Source organism: Anabrus simplex, chromosome 1, assembly GCF_040414725.1.
Source record: "Anabrus simplex isolate iqAnaSimp1 chromosome 1, ASM4041472v1, whole genome shotgun sequence".
Lineage (NCBI taxonomy): Eukaryota > Metazoa > Arthropoda > Insecta > Orthoptera > Tettigoniidae > Anabrus > Anabrus simplex.
This window is the reverse complement of record NC_090265.1, coordinates 324,585,573-324,606,497: the sequence shown is the minus strand read 5'-3', so window position 1 is coordinate 324,606,497 and position 20,925 is coordinate 324,585,573. Positions and strand designations below refer to the sequence as shown.

The 20,925-nt window shown below is 39.0% G+C and overlaps 1 protein-coding gene across 2 annotated transcripts in view; it reads left to right on the top strand.

The window, feature by feature from the left end:
• Nucleotides 1-4,061, top strand: part of LOC136865600 (cellular tumor antigen p53) — a 273,055-nt gene extending 268,994 nt beyond the window's left edge. For both annotated transcript variants that reach the window (XM_067142419.2, XM_067142418.2), the window contains one exon: nucleotides 3,550-4,061. In XM_067142419.2, coding sequence (XP_066998520.1) covers nucleotides 3,550-3,619 — 70 coding nt within the window. In that variant the 3' untranslated portion in view covers nucleotides 3,620-4,061. The remainder of the gene's footprint in view (nucleotides 1-3,549) is intronic.
• The last annotated feature ends 16,864 nt before the right edge of the window (nucleotides 4,062-20,925 follow it).

Genomic DNA, 20,925 nt, shown 5'->3' with positions numbered 1-20,925 from the left:
AACAAGAAAACCGCAATGCAGTGTCAATTTTATGTGAAAATTTTACTCTTTGTGATTAAAAATGGTCAAATTAAAACATATAACTTATAACCTACACTGTTACGCGTCGCTAGGTTGATAAAGAAGAATGAAATGCACAGAAAGGAACATCAGAACTATAACAATTATAGGCTGAGTTGTGCCAGGCACAAAGACGGCACTTCCACCCAGCATGCCAGATAAGTACCACCAAACTTCTCCTTCAAATGAAAGGACACCAGTCATCACCAAGACATACCTCAGCTAATTCCCACACACATAAGCACCTTAGAGAAAAATATAGCACAACAGGTCCATATAAGTAACTATAGAAGTAAAACAGGAATTACTTACTTCAAACGTGCAGCTATTACTGGCACTCGTGAAACCAAGACTTCGTTTTATGTAGGTATACCATACCATTGAGCACGATATACTAAAACAAACAGATGTTAGGCGGGACTTCTCTGAACATGACAGTACGGTAGTAAACAATACAGTGTACGCGGTTTCAATAATGAGAGTCCAAGAAGACGGTGTAGTGGTGCGCTGGGCGGATTCAGGGTAAGGTTTATTGCTGTGAATTCTCATGCCTCTTATTTTTGTGGACATTATGGCTTGACTACAACAGATAGTTTAACTTCTAAGTCAGGTCATAATGACTCTTTCACCTGAAAACACAGCAAGGGTCATAGCATTAGTGGAGGATGGGTGCAGTATACACTGTGTAGCAGAAGTTATAGGTACGTCTTGTTCTAATATGTACAGAACTGTTAAACGGTACAAAAAGGACAATAACTACACCAGGAGGCCCAGTTCTGGTGACAGGAGAAACACTACTAAGTGCGATGATTGCTCATAATGCAAATTCTTTGTGATCGACACACAACAGCTGTGGAGGCCAGAAATAATTTGTTGCAAGTACGGGGCACAAACATCAGCGAAAGGACAGTAAGAAGGAGGTTGTATGAATTGGATTTAAAGTCCAAGAGGCTCGCCACAGGGCCTCTGCTTACACACTAGCACCGCGCCTCTCAGATGCAATTCACCAATGCCCATCGAAACTGGACTGTGGAGCAGTGGAGCTCAATGCTGTTTGCAGATGAATCCAGATTTTGTTTGAGGGAACCAGATGGAAGGGAGAGAGTATGGAAAAGGTCCAGGGAACGTTATTCATCCCGTTCTTTCTCTGCAAGGACTCCATTCAATGGAGGCTCTGTGATGGTCTGGGCTGGAATTACCACTGATGCGTGCATGGAGCTCGTGTTTGTTGAGAATGGAAGTCTGACAGCCCACCATACATTGAGGAGATTTTAGTGGATCACGTGGTGCCTTTTGCACCTGTCATTGGCGAGAACTTTATCCTGATGCATGACAATGCTCACCCACACGTTGCCGTTTGTGTGATGGAGTCAGAATTGACCGCACGGTGTGGCATGCTTGTAGTCCCGACCTTAACCCAATAGAGCCAGTCTCTGATATGCTTGGGAGACACACTGACACACTGGCTCAACTTCGGGCTGCTCTCCAGGCAAAATGGGAGCTCATACCACAAGAGAACATTTGAAATTGCATCCTGAGCATGCCTGATCGAATCACAGCTGTAACTGTGGCTAGAGGTGGTAATACCCTTTACTGAGGCAATGGAAATATGTTGATAACATGTGGACAAATGGACTGCATATGAAACTGTGCAGATCTCTGGGTTTTGACATTTCCAAATTTGTGTTGAATCGGGTGAGTTGGCCGTGCGGTCAGGGGCATGCAGCTGTGAGCTTGTATCCGGGAGATAGTGGGTTCGAACCCCACTGTCAACAGCCCTGAAGATGGTTTCCCATTTGCACGCCAGGCAAATGCTGGGGCTGTACCTTAATTTAGGCCATGGCCGCTTCTTTCCCATTCCTAGGCCTTTCCTGTCCCATTGTTACCATAAGACCTATCTGTGTCAATACGACGTAAAGCAAATAGCAAAAAAGAAATTTTGTGTTGGTGGACCGTTGTGATTGTCACAATCAACAGTCTTTACCAATTATTACGCTGAAACTTCTCAAATGGACTTGCTATATTGTTGTAATGTCATGCATAATATTTGAGTTTTACATGTTTCAAATGGACTAACGTTAAATTTTGTCTGAAACACGTAGTGTTTCAGGTTTTTTTGCTGGCAAGTGTATTTGTCAGGCGTCAGTTTTGTAACAGAGACCAATAATTCTCTCATAGTTGATTGGCACTGCCTGTGGCTCCAAATAGCACTCACAGTGGTCTTCCTCCATATGCACTAGCCACGCCTTTTGGTAGGTGTGTTAGTTACCAACTGACAAGCCCAAATTGGCACACTGGGGTGAAACGCAGGAAACCAAGAATGAGTTAGCTGAAAAATGTATAATTTCACTCATTTGGGACAAATATTTCAGGTTCCCCATGGGAATCAAGATCTACATCATATAAAGTTTGCATCAGGAAGGTCATCTTGCCGCAAAACTGAACCATATTCCAATCCAGGACCGACCCCAATAATGTGCTGTTCTTATGTTGAACGATTTGTTTATTTACAGTGTTCATCATTGTGTATAAATTATTATTAATGTTACAAAATCACTTCGACAATTTCTTATACTGTTGGAATATTTCCTAGTTTAATGATGTTATTGCACAGTCTGTGGAAGATGGACGGACGGACGGACGGATTTTGTCCTTTAATTTGGGGTGTTTCCCTTTGGATTTATAGATTCAGTGAGAAAAAGTTTCAAACATCATAAAAGTCAGTCATTGGATAGCAAAAATTCTTGATAAAACGGACACTATGTATTTCTTCTACTATTTGATTATGGTAAAACATGGATGGTTGTATAGTATATGAAACTTAATCAAGATGCAGCAAAGCCAATGAAGTGAACTCATGGTTGCAATCAAGAGTATTCTGTAAGAAAGAAGTCAGCTCCCAGATGAAGCAGTCTTTACATCGGTCTGGGTTCAGACCAACTTTAATGAATGGGAGTGAAAGCTGGGTGGACTCAGGCTATTTTATTCATAACTTGGAAGTAACGAACATGAAAGTAGTGAGAATGATTACTGATACAAACCGGTGAGAACAGAGGCAGGAGGGTGCTCAGAATAAGGAAATAAAGTCTTAGTTAGGAATAAATTTGATTGACGAAGCTGTGTGTATAAACTAGCTTCAGTGCTGAGGTCATGTGAGGTGAATGGAGGAGGATAGGCTAACTAGGAAAACGATGGGTTTGGCCATGGAGGGTAAGAGAAGTAGAGGGAGACCAAGGTGACAATGGTTAAAATCACCTTTTAATAATAGAGAAGTAAACAACGCACAGAACTAGTTAGAAATACAGGATTGTGGAGACGCTCTGTTAATTCAGAGACCTGCAGACTGAATGTTGAGAGGCATAATGGTGTGTAGTGAACATGTATGTATGTTTGGTTATCTTGTCATTATCCTGGGAACTTACTGACTTGTATTCATGTGTTTTGCATCTTACATGTAAATGATTAAATTCATGTGTTTATCTTTTTCAGGGAATCATCCTCCTGTAAAGGATCCAAGAAATCAAAGAAAAGAAAGTACAGAAGTATGGAGCAAACTTAGGCTACTGCCATAGCTTAGAAAAGGAAAAGTGTGCGCTCTCCACGAGTGCCATGGACCGCCACACAGATGGCACTGGCAACACTACTGCCACATCGTGCAGTAAACAGAGGCATTTACAGTAGTATCATTGCTTCTGTCTCCGTAAACGAGTGATACATGCAACTCACGTTTCAAGATGATTTCAGCAGCTGGAGACTTTGGAGTATTTTCTAGATGATTTCGCCTGTGGGAAGTAGCCAACTCGCTTCGTATCTCCTTTGTGCAGAAGAAAATTCGACACTTCGACAAGTTTAGGTAGCAAAAACCATACATAATCTTCACAACATCCCAACTGTAACAACTTCACTTTAATAACATCTAAACATCCAAACACTCTAAAAATATATCCCCCCCAAACTCTTAGCACACAATAACTTTTCCACAACAACCTTTTCCACTCGCAACAGCACGTTATAAACACCTTCTGGTGCATATGTAAGATAAGTGTCGCTCTGTGTAGACCCTTGATTTTTAATTGGTGTTAGCGAAGCAGGTACTGGTACATTATCAGACGGTTTGCCGTGGAGGTAAGGTGAGCACAATTTACACTGCGTCACTTTTGAAATATTTTTCACTATGTATCAGGCTAAATTATACACTAAGCATACTTTGCCAAAACTCTGCTCGCTTAAGTTAGGTAAACAGTTTTTCCTGTCCGGTATTTGAATTTCATCTTCAAGGTAACACAATTTTTCCCCTGATTTTATCTTCAGCTTGTATCTTCACTGCACAATTTTTGTACTCAGTTCCTCTTGCAAGAATACACATATGATTAACAAGAGACATTAATGGGGATTCAACTCGGTACTCACAGTTTCTGCCAGAGGATAAAGCAAGTTTAGTTGGTATGTAAATGGACAGCAACATATATAAATGTAGAAAGTCAGTAGTGGATGGATGTTCATCACAACTTAGTGATCACAGGATACCAAAACGGCGTTCTAGGAGATCTTGATTAAATTTTCCTGTCACCATAACTGTAGTGTGTTTTCTAAGGTAACTCTCAAGGACTCCAGCATTCTTTGCGAAGCTAATGTAGTTTAAGTATCTCTGAGGATATTCTGCCACTTCGCTGCCATGTGACTGTGATCCTTTATACAGTGCTTGACTAGGGATTGATGAATTTGATGCATTAATCAGGCAGTTTAAATCACTTGTGAAATTTTCTGTTGCTTTACTGTCTTCTAAACCCTCTGAATTAATACCCTGAAAGAATTCTGTGCCATTAGCGATAGATCTACTGAATATTTGAAATGCCAACCTTTCATTCATTCATTCATTCATTAAAATGAATTAGGATCCAAATGGGCAGAAGTGTGTTTAAAGCAAACTTTCAATTTGGAAAATTAATAATAATGTTATTGGCTTGACGTCCCACTAACTACTTTTACAATTTTCGGAAATGCCGAAATTTAGTCCTGCAGGAGTTCTTTTACGTGCCAGTAAATCTACAGACACAAGCCTGACATATTTGAGCACCTTGAAATACCACCGAACTGAGCCAGGATTGAACCTGCCAAGTTGGAGTCAGAAGGCCAGTGCCTCAACCGTCTGAGCCACTCAGCCTGGCATTTGGAAAATTGTGGTGATGTATCACATTCATAAACATTCCTGTAAAATGAATAATCAACAATATCAGCATTGTATTTAACCTGTACTTTGTCTTATACACTTAAATATATGTGGCACATCTGAAAATGCCCACAGCTTTCTGCTAGAGTCACTGGATTGGAAATTGAACAGTTTAAGAATCTTTATGTTGTCAGATATTCCTAAGCATTTCCTTAATTTTTTATTTGACTGGTGAATCAACATCTGTATCATCTGATGACTACCATCTGACGTGAAACCAATTATTCCTACACCTGCTTGCGCTAATTGTATGATGACCTGAATGAGAATTTTTGCAATTATATCAACAGGGATGGGCCAGCCCTGCGGTGTAGGGGTGGCGTGCCTGCCTCTTACCCGGAGGCCCCGAGTACGATTCCTGGCCAGGTCAGGGATTTTTACCTGGATCTGAGGGCTGGTTCGAGGTCCACTCAGCCTAAATTATTACAATTAAGGAGCTATCTGATGGTGAGATAGCAGCCCTGGACTAGAAAGCAAAAATTACAGCCGAGAGGATTCGTCGTGCTGACCACATGATACCTCGTAATCAGGCCAAGGCCCTTCGGGGGTGTTGCGCCATGGGATTTGGTTTTATATCAACAGGGATGGTGATCCGGCTAGTATATATTGCTAGGGGTTGGATCTAGTTGTACAGAAAAGGAACAAACATGAAAACTAGAGCATGATTTGCCAGCTGATCCTTGTTTCCTCTGAACTAAATGTTCCTATATTAACAAAACCATTCACTTGTAACAAATCCCAGTTAAAGCAAATTTCTTCTCTTAGCTTTACCTCATCAAATATCAGCATCCTTAGGCATTCATGCTCGTTCTTACCACTAAAATATTGAGCTATGGCAGCAGTAGCATGATCATTTATGCCATATGAACATTTAAGGCCCTTCACCAATTTTCTCAAATGACCTGCAGACGGCAAAAGCAGCAAGTCGTGTTTTAAGCAGTGCTGATAGCCCTTGGGAGACTTCATTTTTAAAAGAAGAGAATCCAAGAGAAATTCATCATTATATCTCATTCGTTTCTTATTTTTCACTTGACATTTCTTTAACATTGTATCGAGTATAATTTTCTGTTTTTTGCTGAGAGATGTGAATTTTTTTGATTGTGTGAAACTACTCTTTGAGTTTATATCTGAATTCTTTTTTTTCTTTTTTTTTTTTTTAAGCAAATGTAGTTTAGCTTTAGCAACATTTAGTTTATTCTGTGTTCTAATGCAATTACATTTCTGATTCTTCAATCTCCTAGCTCTAACAAAGCAATTGTTTTCCTAGCATTTGTGGCATCAGGACTATCTTCAACTGCTAAGCATACGGGATGATCACTGACATTTATGTTCTGATTAGTGCTTTTAATAGTGACATCTGTTCACATGGATTGCCTCATCACGGGAGAGTTATGTTTCTTAACTGTTGTAGAGAGATACTTGAGCAGATTAGGAAATATATGGGAGAATGCTTCTGGTTTTAATTTCCACCACTGTCTTGGTATCCCTACTCTTTCACTATTCACTGTAAATGAGTCTACTTTTATTAAGAAGTTATCACAAACATGAATATCATACACCAAACAGTTACACGAGTCAGTTTTCTATCTTTTCTTTGTCCCATTTCAGGAAAACACTAATCTCCTTAGGGGGTCTAAATACAGTAAATGCCTACCTGAAGACGATCGATCATATCCAGATCTACAGCCAGGTATGAAACACGTGGGCATGTTGCATCAATACTTCCCACACTGTAACACGCAGTCTTTAAGCACAATAGCGATATAAACTACCATTTATAATACATTTGCACTATTTACTAATGAATACACCAATAATGCAAACTGCCTAAACTTCTTAACAGTGATAATGGATAATAACTTGACACAAATGTAACTCGCACTAATGACAAGTCTCATCTGCTGCTGGCAAACAGTGATTGTGCTGCCACTGATGGAAGGACCACCACTCTCTTCAGTCCACATATGGGTGAAAGGAAAAGAGCACACACTTTTCCTTCTGTTTGCTGTGCTACTACTAACATAGTCTTTAAGCTTCTTTACTCTTTGTATGAAAATGCACGTTAATTAACTATAAGTTTTTTTTATAATTGCTCATTTTTGTTTTGTTTTAAGGAAATAGTCAGCTATAGTTGTAACTAACTTGTGACATACTCTGAAAATTCAATGATGTGCCTATATGTTACAAATTCTCCTCTATGATTAAATTCTAAACAATATTGTAAGTGGGCAGTCATAACAGTATGATATGTTGTAGGTTCTTGGATGTGAGACTACACCTGTAAATTCTGTATTACCTCTGAAATAACACTCTTAATTTCATTGATGTTGTTTCCATAAGCATTTCGAGTAATTATGAACTTAATTATTGACTTGTCATTCATATCTGAAAAATAGAACATCATTCACAACTATGGTTCTTAAGGACTAGTTCAGTTGTTAGAGGTACTATAGCAACCTACAGTATATAGAAGTTCCTTGTATGTAGAAGTTTCTCTTGTCTCCTAGTGGACGTATAAACGTGCTCTGCTTATCTCAGTCAAATGTCATTGCTGCCATTCAAAGCAGCCTTTACTCAGCTTTACACGAAGTTAATGATATTCATTGTTCTTGATTCTCTTTTTTTTTTGCAGTTCGTCTCTGTGTACTTAATTGTAAATGCATATCTCGTCTTATCATGTGTAATTATGATTTGTGATGGGAACATTTTGTTGTTTTTGCTCTGACCAGGAACACTTAAAGCTTTTCTTTTTTTTGGTTTTTCAAATTTTTTGTAGCATGTATGAATGGACAGAAATTGATTTAATTCCCTTATAGTAATTTACTCTCAGTATTCATTTCTCTCATCTGAAAATTCATAAAACATCAGTTTGTGCTTTAAAAATAATTTTCATGTATGTTATATTAGTTCAAAAAAGATTTTAAAATCTTTCTCTCAAGTATCCTGACACCTGCTCTAAACAGACCCTGCTTTATGGCAGGGAGCATTTTTCATTTTGTAACACTTAGTGATCATCTCCATACTACTCTTCTACTGTAAACATCATGCAGCTGGTCAGAATGTTGTTATCTTCTACTGCCTTTAAAATGCTCTGTACAATTATGAGAGGATAAAGTCTCCACGTTGTTGCCTCACCACCAAATTTCACTGTGGGCACTGTACAGGCTAAAATATACCGTTAGCATGGCATTCACCACACCCAAACCCTCCCATTAGACTACCATGTAGAATAGTGTATTTCTTCACTCCAAATCACGTGTCTTTAGTCATTCATGGACCAATGGGGGCACTCTTTACATCGCTGAATGTGGCACTTAGCATTAACCGGTGAAATGTGCAGTTTATGGGCGGATCCCTGAGCCTAGAACCCTAGTCATTGTCTCTACTGACTCACATTTGTGGTGATAGTTGCACAGTTAGTGGCTATGAAGAATTTACAGGGGATAATATCGCAATATATCTTGCATTTCTCCCATACCACCTTCTTCAGTGTTCAACAGTATCTTGTTGGTCAACACACGTGGCTTACTCAACCTTAGTTTTGTTGTGGTTGTTTCTTCTTGTTTCTGCTTCACAGTTTTGTTTCCAAGAGTCGACTTGAGAAGGGCGTAAATCGTCCTGACTGATTGCTTACGGATGTTGCAACCAATAACCTTTCCATGTTCGATTTCACTAAGCACCCTTGCTTCACCCATTCTAGAGGTATCTTATAGTGCTGAACAATTTCAAGCCCTCAGCTGCCTTCTATTGCAGGAGCTGTGGTTGTAGTGAAGTTTAGACTTTAGTTTAGATGTGCAGAGGGATGTCTGGATACTTAAATAATCAGATGGTGTCTGTGTGTGTAATAAAGAGTATGTATCAAAGCAAATGGTACTGAAATTACAAACATGCTCCGAAAATCAAGATACATCATTGTAACATGCAGGGTGTCGATGGCAACATGTTTCTAATTATTTCAGTACTTCTTGTGTTCAAAATGTGTACCCTCATGTCTTGTGCATCGTTTATATTGGTCCTGTAGATTGTCAAACATCTTGAAGAACGCAGGTTGCTGTATCTTCTTTCACAATTCCAGAACGTTCCTAGCTGGTTCATCTGTCCAAAAACTTAATTCTTTCATAATGCTTCATATGTACAGTAGGCATCTGCGGATGTAAGTTCTGGGGAGTGGGAATGGTGCAAGAAATTAAGCGATCTGCAAAGTGTTGTTGTAGAAGGGCAAGTGACTGCCTCATGGTGTGGGCTGTAGCTCCATCTTGCTGCATCCACTGTTGTTGCAGTAGCAGATTTCTGGTGACATTCAGTACTGTTTGATGTTCAGAGCATGTTAGTAATTTGAGTGCTGTTCATTTTGCTGTATATTGTATTGTATATACACTACTGGTCAAAAGTTTTCAATCACCTATCACAACTATGGATTTGTGGTTAAAACAGAGATGTAGTTTTAAATAATCTATCATAGCCCTGTTCTGATAATAAAACAAGCATAAATATGTAAAGACAGAACGACTCTGTTGTGTATTTGACCGGTTCTCCGCATGGAGGGTCGCCGATGAGTAACCACAACAACACTGACGTGTCTTTACCCAAGACGTGTCCACTCGAATAGGCCTCATTTCTTCAGCTGTCTGTGTAGCAAGCAGTTCACATTAGTTTTCAGTACACTGTGTGCAGCTAGCAGTGTGTTTGTGTATCTGATCAGGTGCATACCATATTACCTTCAAATGGGACGGAAGCAGGAGATTGGAACTGAAAAATGTGCTGTAATTGTAGCTCTGCATCACGAAGGGTATTCTAGTAGGACAATAGCAACAAAAGTTGGCGTAGCCCAGTCTACAGTGGTGTATACATTGCAGTGGTTCAAGCAAACCGGTGCCAATGCAAGTGTTTTGCGATCTGGAAGACCCCGTGTAACATCATACAGGAAAGATCAGTTCATAGTGTACAGAGTAAAACGTCAGAGGATTCATACGGCACCTGAAATTCGCGAGGAAGTCAATAATATGCGAGCTGCTCCAATCTCTGTCTCAACAGTGCAACACCGTCTTCGTGAACGAGGTTTAAAGGGGTGCATAGCAGCCAAAAAACCTTTATTACGGACACAAAATAAGGTGAAAAGAATGCAATGGGCACAGCAACATAAAAATTGGAGCTTGCAGCAATGGTCCAAGGTGTTATTCACGGATGAATTGAAGTTTGAAGTATTTGGGAACCGTCGTCGAATGTTTGTTCGTCGACTTTGTGGAGAACGTATGAAGAAATGAAATGAAATGAAATAGCATATGGCTTTTAGTGCCAGGAGTGCCCAAGGACAAGTTCGGCTCACCAGATGCAGGTCTTTTGATTTGACGCCCGTAGGCGACCCGCGCGTCGTGATGAGGATGAAATGATGATGAAGACGACACATACACCCAGTGCCAGTGGAATCAACCAATTATGGTTAAAATTCCCGACCCTGCCGGGAATCGAACCCGGAACCCCTCTGGCCAAAGGCCAGCACGCTAACCATTTAGCCATGGAGCCGGACAACGTATGAAGAGTCAGTATGTGACACCTACGGTGAAGCATTGTGGAGGGTCGGTTATGGTGTGGGGAGTCGGTGATCTAGTGCAAATTAATGGAACATTAAAGAAGGAAGGATATCACAGGATACTGATCAACAATGCAGTTCCATCTGGCAAGAGGCTTATTGGTCGTGTGTTTGTTCTGCAACAGGACAATGACCCCAAACATTCTTCTAAATTGTGTGGAGGGTATGTCAATAGAAAAGAGAAATGTGGGGAACTGAAAAATATGATTTGGCCAAGTCAGTCACCAGACTTAAATCCCATTGAACTGTTATGGGATGAACTTGACAGGGAGATCCGAAAACTGAGGTCAGCTAATGTTGAAGAGCTATGGAATAATTTACAGAGCTGTTGGACTGCAATATCTACACAAACACTACAAAATCTTATTTCCAGAATGCCAAGAGTTTGTGCAGCTGTTCAGAGGGCAAAGGGTGGATACTTTGAAGAGGCTAAAATATAAACCATACTGTATTCTACTTAATGATAGGGAGAGAAAATATATATTTTGTTGGTCTATTTAGTTTTTACAATGTGTTTGTACATTGAAATAAAGTATCTACTTTTGTGCATACGTGATCGAAAACTTTTGACTGGTAGTGTGTGTATGTGTGTGTGTGTATACATACAGGATGAAGCAAAATTTGCGCACTCGGGCATCGCAGCGCGACTGCTCACATGCCAGCAATAAAAAACCGTCTCTCACAAAAGTTCGTCCTGCGAGTATATCCGGGAGAAAAAGGACGTTGAAGAGTGGCAATCTGGCAACACTGTAACCACATGTAGGGTAACTACCTCTGTCAGCACATATTAGGCGTGCTGTACAGTTGGTGCAGTGGATAGAGTTTTGGGTTAGCATGCAGGAGGTCGAGGGGGGTCAATCCTGGTTTGAGGCGTATGTTTTTATTTCGTAAATGTAGTCCAGGTGGTATGGTATCGGGCATCTTAATCGTCAACAGCGATTGCAGCGGGTCCTCTAGAAACGATTTGCACTTGCATATTACGATCCTAGAAATGCACGAACATTCGTTTTCATTGGTCAGCTTTGAAAGACGCCCTTTCCACGTCGTGGGCGTGAATTTATTCGAACCACTTCATCTACTAGATGCGTTACAACGTGTTCAGCGTTACTAAATTTTATAAATGTAGGATACATGTGACGTAAGAAAAGGTGTCTTACGGTATTACAGTATGTAATGTCCGATGGAAATTAGCAAATAAAAAAAGTGCCTCAACCCAGGATCGAACCTTCGACCTCCTGCATGCTAACCCAAAACTCTATCCACTGCACCAACTGTATAACACGACTGGTATATGCTGACAGAGGTAGTTACCCTCAATCAATCAATCAATCAATACTGATCTGCATTTAGGGCAGTCGCCCAGGTGGCAGATTCCCTATCTGTTGCTTTCCTAGTCTTTTCCTAAATGATTTCAAAGAAATTGGAAATTTATTGAACATCTCCCTTGGTAAGTTATTCCAATCCCTAACTCCCCTTCCTATAAATGAATATTTGCCCCAGTTTGTCCTCTTGAATTCCAACTTTATCTTCATATTGTGATCTTTCCTACTTTTATAAACGCCATTCAAACTTATTCACCTACTAATATCATTCCACGCCATCTCTCCGCTGACAGCTCGGAACATTGGTGGAAAAATATCTAGTTCCCTCCATGGGAATTTAGAATTTCCATACATACCACTTAGTCAAGCAGCTCTTCTTCTTTCTCTCAATTCTTCCCAACCCAAACATTGCAACATTTTTGTAACGCTACTCTTTTGTCGGAAATCACCCAGAACAAATCGAGCTGCTTTTCTTTGGATTTTTTCCAGTTCTTGAATCAGGTAATCCTGGTGAGGGTCCCATGCACTGGAACCATACTCTAGTTGGGGTCTTACCAGAGACTTATATGCACTCTCCTTTACATCCTTACTACAACCCCTAAACACCCTCATAACCATGTGCAGAGATCTGTACCCTTTATTTACAATCCCATTTATGTGATTACCCCAATGAAGATCTTTCCTTATATTAACACGTAGATATGTAGACATGTGGTCACAGTGTTGCCAGATTGTCACTCTTCAACGTTCTTTTTCTGCAGGATATACTCGCAGAACGAACTTTTGTGAGAGACATTTTTTTTATTGCTGGCATGTCAAGAGTCGCGCTACGACGCCCGAATGCGTGAATTTCGCTTCACCCTGTATATATAATGTTTTTGCATAACTTTGAAGTGTATCATACCGAACACATCTTCCAAGTACTTTCTCTTGGGTGTTTTCTGATCTTGAAATATACCATCATAAAAGTGTTTTTTTAACCATTATAATTATAGTATAAGAAGTTTTATTTTCCTTTCTTAACCCTAGAAGTGCCAAATGCTGTTGTGCTTGCAGTGCAATGTAATATCACTAGAATGCCAGCAGCACAACCGTGGCACATAGTGCAGGCATTCGCTTAATCAGTTATAATATCATCCATCTTTCACTAGCGCAGCATTGAAGGGAAAAGTTCAAGATTTTCATAACTCATTCCTCACTCACCAGAAATGACTCGTTCAAGTACAGGGCAGGTAGAAATTCGTCTGTTCTTTCCGACTTCCCCCTGCAGTCTCAGTTGCTATGAAATATTTCAAAAACACTTAGGTATTGCTCAGTTAAAAACTGCATATTCCTGTTGAAGCCGTTATTATTGATATGCAGCACTCGAGGATGAACTTGATACAGAGTTTGCAATGAATAAATTTAGTATATTATTTTAGAACTTATCTTGCCAAGTGGTAAACAAAACATCTCCTTGTATTATCAAGCCCAGCAGTGGGCATTTCTAATTTGGGTATGTGACTACCAATCTTGACACTGCAGGTTTAAACCCTGAATTTTAATCTTTCACTACCATGAACTGAAGCATTTCTGGAGGCCTATGAGGCCTCACAGGAAAAGGAAACTCTCCAACGGTGACCCCGGGTAGCGCTTAGCGAACGACAGAACTGTGTGCAGCTCGGAATTTTAGTTCTCTTTAGCTATTCTTCCTGTATTTGCACTGAGAAACAGTATATTTTTGAAACCTAAATGAAATTCTAGTTTTTTTGTATATTACTTTTTAAAACTTTTTTCATTACTGGTTAACATGAAAATATGAAAAACAAGAATGTAGTTAGTTTGTCAAAATTTTGCATGTCAAATATTTCTCTTTCTAAGCAGTGTTTTAAATCTGTGTGCAATGCCTCAATAAATGGCCTGGCATTTAGAGAAAAACATTTAGCACTTGGAGGGTTAAATTAATCGAAAGTACAAAATATAATTGATCATTAATATTAAGCTTTGTAGCTTGTTAATTAGAAATGTATTAGCTGTACAACAAATATCTTTGTGATATAAGTATAGTAAAAAATAAAATTTATTCCTGTTTAGATTAAGACACACATACTGTATGCTAGAAGAATTTGTGTAATGATTGATCATACTTGCATTATTCCATTCCATAAAGTTTTTTGTTCAGCATTCCACTAACTTGAATCAAATAGAGACTTGATTAGTTAATAAAGTGAGGCATTATATATTTTGAAAGCTGAATTGCAGTTTATGTGTGTGACTGTGTCTCAGACAAATCATACAATTTATTGAGCCAATATTAGTTTAATTGCTCAATGATGTACTGTTATCAGTATTTTAATCTTTCCTAAGGTTCACAAGAAGAGAGTATTTTATTTATGTTAATTTCTGTATACAATAATTGTAATATAAGTGAAAGAAGTAACTTTTGAGCTTTTGTTATGGTATTTTTGAAAAGGGTTGATGGTTTGTATTTCATTATTACATTTAGATACAACTATAAATTGCTTACAAGATCATTGCATAAAACTAGGAAAAAGAAGAAAACATTAGTTAGTATTGCTTTAATTCTACTTATTTTGTGCATGATTATTTTTATTTGTTAATCTCTTAGATCTTCTTCATGCAGTTTTTAAGTAAATACTACATTTTCTCATATAAGAAGCACCTTTTTATGGTCAGAAATATAGTCAGAAACATCAAGTATATAAATTATCCTAGGAACTGTGATACAAATTTTTCATTTACATACACTTTTTGTAAAATATTTCAAACACATACAAAATTAATTAAGAATTCAACTGGAGCTATTGCTATTTGGTATGAACTAATTGCATTAGTTTTCTCAACAGTCAAATAGAAAAGGTACATCTGGCAAGTAGAATGTGCAGATTTGTGTTATGGATACTGAAGAGGTATTCTTCCAATTATGAGCTAATAAATGTGAATTGGTTATGATGTCAATCACAACAGTATATTATTGTGACACCACAGAAAAGGTCAAAGGTTTCATCAGCTAATCTTTGTTACTACTACTAGAAGAATTGCCTCTGCTGACACCACTTTCATTCCTCCACATCTCCACTCCCACTTCACTTTCATTGTTTTAGTCTTTTTTAAAGAAATCCTGTCCTAAGTATGTAAATATTCACTCACAAGGAATTTCTACGTATGCCTGTTGAAGTGTGTTTGTGTTCACTTTCTGCTATCTAGCATTGCTACAGTTTTTGCACAGTGTCCATGAATGGTTTACCTGTTGAAATGTTGAAGTACAACCAAGCAAGTTGGTTGCACAGTTTGGGTCACATAGCTGTCACCTTGCATTCACGAGATAGTGGGTTGGAACCCCATTCTGTGGTTCCCTATTTTCACATCAGGTAAATACTGGGACTGTACCTTAATTAAGGCCATGGTCTCTTCCCTCTTCCCTGTCCCATCATTGCCATAGGGTCTGTCTATGTCTGTGTAACATGAAACAAATAGCAACAAAAGGTGAGGTATAGTTGTTACTCCAGCGGGGATCACTATCTGATCAGTTTTGTTTTTTATTTCTTGTAAATCTTTGTTCCTTCTGCCAGTTTATCGGAAAAGCCGTCGAACGCAGAGAGAGGAAGACATTGAAGGAGAGACCCAGCTTGATTTCTCAAAACTGCTCTTATCCAATCCTCTACAAATGATGTGTTCATCCACTCTTTTTCTTGGACGCGAATGTGAATCCATCATAGCAATTTTACATTTGGACATAATAGTGGAGAAATTCTGTTACTGCAAGCATTACAGTACACCTTCGTTCTCACTTCTTACAGAACATATAACATTTGATTTTCCTTTCATATTCATTGTTTAGTTTTGATGCATCTTGAAGCTGATGAGTACCTATCCTGCCTTTCTAATTTGGAGGAGCAAATAATTCTGTCAACAAAATCTTTCACAATTCATTTGCACAGTGATGTTTTTCATCAAAGAGGAAGACCATTTCTCTTCACATGTCCCATTTGTGGCTTATATGGAAGGTTTGTAACCTCAGCACTTAATGGGTTTGACTGGTTAGATCTCTGCCGTCTGACTCGTTGGCTGAATGGTCAGCGTACTGGCTTTCGCTTCGGAGGATCCTGGGTTTGATTCCCGGCCGGGTCGGGGATTTTAATCGCTTCTGATTGATTCTTCTGACTCAGGGACTGGGTGTATTTGTCTATCCCAACACTCTCCTCATCATATTCAGACAGCATACCACACTACCAACCACCACAGAAACACGCAATAGTGATTACATCTCTCGGGGAAGGGCATCCAGCCATAAAACGGCCAAATCCCCATGTGCGACGCAGTTCGCACCCGCGACCCCACAGGTGTGGGAAAAAGCGGTAGCAAAAGAAGAAGAAGTAGTCGTTTAATCTCTGCTATACTGCCTCTACCTTAGGAAATAACCTAAGAACCATTTCTGGTGAAGGATGAGTGAACCTCCAGGGCCATGTGCTTACCTAGAAGTGGAAGACTCTCTTCTAAATTTCTCTTATTCCTGACCGAATCAAACCCTAATTCCCCTATGTGAACCGAGCCCGCCTTTACTGCCTCCACTAGGCAGCCCCCAAACATATCCCTTTGCGGTCTTTCCAAGTCCATTTGTGAGCTGCCTTAACTAATGAGCTCTGTGGACATCCGTTGCAATAGCCCATGTTTATTTTCTATCTTCTGGAGGTATGTTATTATTATAGTGCCTAAACATACTTTTAAGCATTTCTCTGTTCTTTTTACTGTGATTTAGAATGTTACTTCTTTCCAGTGGCTGTTCTCATTAGGATGAGAGTGCTCGACTATATGAAGCATACAACCCTGTAGGTGTACATGGTAGGAAATAGAACAATGTCTTTTTCTTTTCTATAATTAAGTAAACAAAATTATTAGCACCACAATAAAGGTATTTCATGGAAATTGAAACTTATGATTTAAAATGTGTTATGGTATCTGTTCTGTTCTGAAACGGGATAAAAAATTTGTGAAGATATCTCAAGAATTTCTCATAGTGATAGTATCTCTGTGAAATCTTCAGCCCAGAGGCTGGTTGGATCCTCAGAATAGCACCACCAATAGCTATTTTAGGGGAATATCACAAAAACGGATGATAATAATAATGGTGCATGGCCTCCAGAAAGGCCTGGTGCAGGTCTTTTGATTTGACGCCCGTATGCGACCTGCATGTCATGACGAGGATGCAGTGATGATAAAGACGGCACATACACCTATCCTTGTACCAGGGGAATTAACCAATTATGGTTAAAATTTCTGACCCTGCCAGTAATCGAACCCGGGACCCCTTTGACCAAAGGCCAGCACGCTAACCACTTACCCATGGAGCTGGACGCAAAAACAGTTGGTGGCACCATAATGAAATGTGTAAGGCCTAACAGAATGAGGTAGTTTACCATTGCTTTCCTCACTGAGCCAGAAAGTGCTGTTACATCACAACAGCCCTGTGAGTAGCACCTTTTATAACATCCAGATGCCATATCTTGGCACCACCTATATCTCAGCAGCTTCCATACTGTCACAGCCATAAACAAGACTGGGGCTTCTGTGGAAGCTACATTGTGTTCTTCCCTATGCCAAGAGACAGATGAAATATTGCAGGGGGCCTTTATTTTTTCTTTAATGTATCTCATCTGTCAAAATCATCATTCTGTATCCACAAGCAGCTGAGTGGGGTTAAATGTGGTTCCAGTTAATTTCACTCCTTCCCATCTCTCCTCCGTCATCTCCTTATTCCTGTCCAGGGCCCATTGTTTTATATTATTCTTAACAGCATCCATTTGTTGTTTTAATATTGGTGTTGTTAGGCCTGTCCTCCCTTTCATTTAAAATTCCATAACTTGTTTTACCATTCTTTTGTAATTTATTCATGTGAAAATGATTGCTATACAGATGTTCAATCAAGATATTTGAATACATTAAGGAAGTTTCTTGCAGCTAATATCAGAATCGTAATAAACTGTACAGGAAGATGAAAGCCAGTTTGTTTGCATAGTTTAGATAAGTTTACATTTCAAAAGTATATTTGTATGTCCATTGCATGATTTTTCAATAACAAAAAATAATATTAAAATTTCAGTTCTTATGGATGATGCAATTTTCACGAACCCTTGTGTTTCTTGTCATTCGTTTAGAAGCATTTACATCTTAACATGTTTAGCTTTTAACTGATTACTGGAACTGAGCTCGATAGCTGCAGTCACTTAAGTGCGGCCAGTATCCAATAATCGGGAGATAGTAGGTTCGAGCCCCATCTTCAGGGCTGCCGACAGTGGGGTTCGAACCTACTATCTCCCGATTACTGGATACTGGCCGCACTTAAGCGACTGCAGCTATCGAACTCGGTATTTATTTAATTTTGAATCTCATAATAATGTGCCTTTATGAAAATTCTTCTGCAAGTTCTTGAAAGTGCAGTTATGAGAATAATTTGGATATTTCAGATTCAAAATAACATTATATGTGAAATATGTATAATTATGCTTGACTGTATGTATGAATTCCCTTTGGTCACACAAGTGAGTTATATTGGAGATGGGTAGAGAACCAAGCAATTGTTCTCTTAAAACAACTACTACTACTACAAGAGTCATATATGTTAGGAATGAAACCTGACTTTCAGTTAGTATGATAAATAAAATGTTTCAGATATTATTCAGCAGAGTTTGATCATAAAGCACTCGGTTTATTATTTTGATTAAGACTTCTATAGAGACATTAAAAACTCAGCTGATGGTTCATTGTTAATGAAAAATAGAAATACCTGTAAATATTTTAATAGTTGATTAAAATACTATATATTATAATATTATCATGATATTGATTAAAATAAGTGTTTCCAGTAATTATAGATTTAGCTTTGTAATGTTAAGTTTATATCCCATTACTTGTTCTGTATATTTCGATATTATACCCTCAGAGACTGATGTGACAAGAGTAAGGGAATTTTCTCTTTTGTTCTTTGGGTTCAGTCTGGGACTCCTGCCACTTTCTTTATTATCTGTTCATTTTTCTGGTGTGTTATTTAAAATCCTAGGCTGTCTCTGTCGATATATATGTTGATTCCCATAGGGTGTTAGCCGTCATAAAACCAATGAAATGAAGCTTCAGCTTATTTTTCATGCTTAGCAAGGAATTTTCATATTGATTTAGTTCCTAAGAAATACAGTTTATACATCATTAGACTGATCTGTATTTTTATAATTTTGAATAAATATTTTGTAAAATATGATTTAGTTTTAATTTATATTTCAAAGATTTCTTCTCTTACTGCATTCTTTCATTGTTTGATACATCTATTGATAGTTCTGTGTTGCTTGTGACAGACCATTTTGTAATGTTCCTCTTTCATTTTTCAGCCATTGCAAAATGTATGTGGTTTTTCCAGGTATGTATGACCAAATACTATTTATGTAGATCGACTGTGTTGGTTATATCATGTTCAAAATTAGAAAATGGTTGTAATTAATGAGAAACAAACCTGATTATAAACGACAGTAGACATAGAGGGAGATAGTAACGTAAAAGGATAAATACAGTAACAAGCCAGTGTAGGAAGAGGGAGACAAGGACAAACACGAAAACACAAAAGGACAAGGACAGCCTTCACATCTCCATACACTGGTGTTTAGAAATGTATGGCCTCTCTCCTCATCAATCCCACTTTTACATCCATTTCTTCATAGCCCCTGGCAAGCTCATTTCTGTATCCCAACTCATTGAGTAACCATCTTGCAGTAAGTGTAGGAGAAGAAGAAAGTTGCGTAAATATAAGAAAGAGATTTAAAATTAAAATGAATGCAGGTGATTCAAAACTAGGAACTCAGAAGAGACAGGAAAGGATCTCAACATGGTAATTTAAGTGCCAAATCATGACATAAAAGAGACATCTATGTTTTTATTTTTGTCCTTGTCTCCTCTCTGTTGCTCCCTCTTCCTACATTGACCTGTCGTGTTTTCATATTGTGTGTTCCTTCTTATGTTGCTATCTATCCTCCCCTGCGAACCATGTGACCTTGCCGCGGTGGGGAGGCTTGCGTGTCCCAATGAAGCAGATAGCCGAGCCGCAGGTGCAACCATATCGGATGGGTATCTGTTGAGAGACCAGACTAACGAATGGTTCATCGAAAGGGGGGTAGCAGCCTTTCGGAAGTTGCAAGGGCGACAGTCTGGATGATTGACTGATATGGCCTTGTAATAATACTCAACATGGCTTAGCTGTGTTGATACTGCTACACGACTGAAAGCAACGGGAAACTACAGCCGTGACTAACTCCCGAGGACATGCAGCTCTCTCTGTATGTATGATGTACTGATGATGGCTTCCTCCTGGGTAAAATATTCCGGAGGTAAACTAGTCCCCCATTCAGATCTCCGGGTGGGGACTACACGAGAGGGGGCGATCATCAGGAAGATGGATACTGACATTCTGCGAGTCGGAGCGTGGAATGTGAGAAGTTTGAATCGTTGTGGTAGATCAGAGAATCTGAAAAGGGAGATGGATAGACTAAGGTTAGATGTAGTTGGTATAACTGAAGTACGTTGGCAGGAAGAACAGGATTTTTGGTCAGGCGACTACCGAATTATCAACACAAAATCAAACAGAGGAAATGCAGGAGTTGGTTTAATAATGAATAAGAAAATAGGGCAGCGGGTAAGCTACTACGACCAGCATAGTTAAAGTTATTGTCGTCTAGATAGAC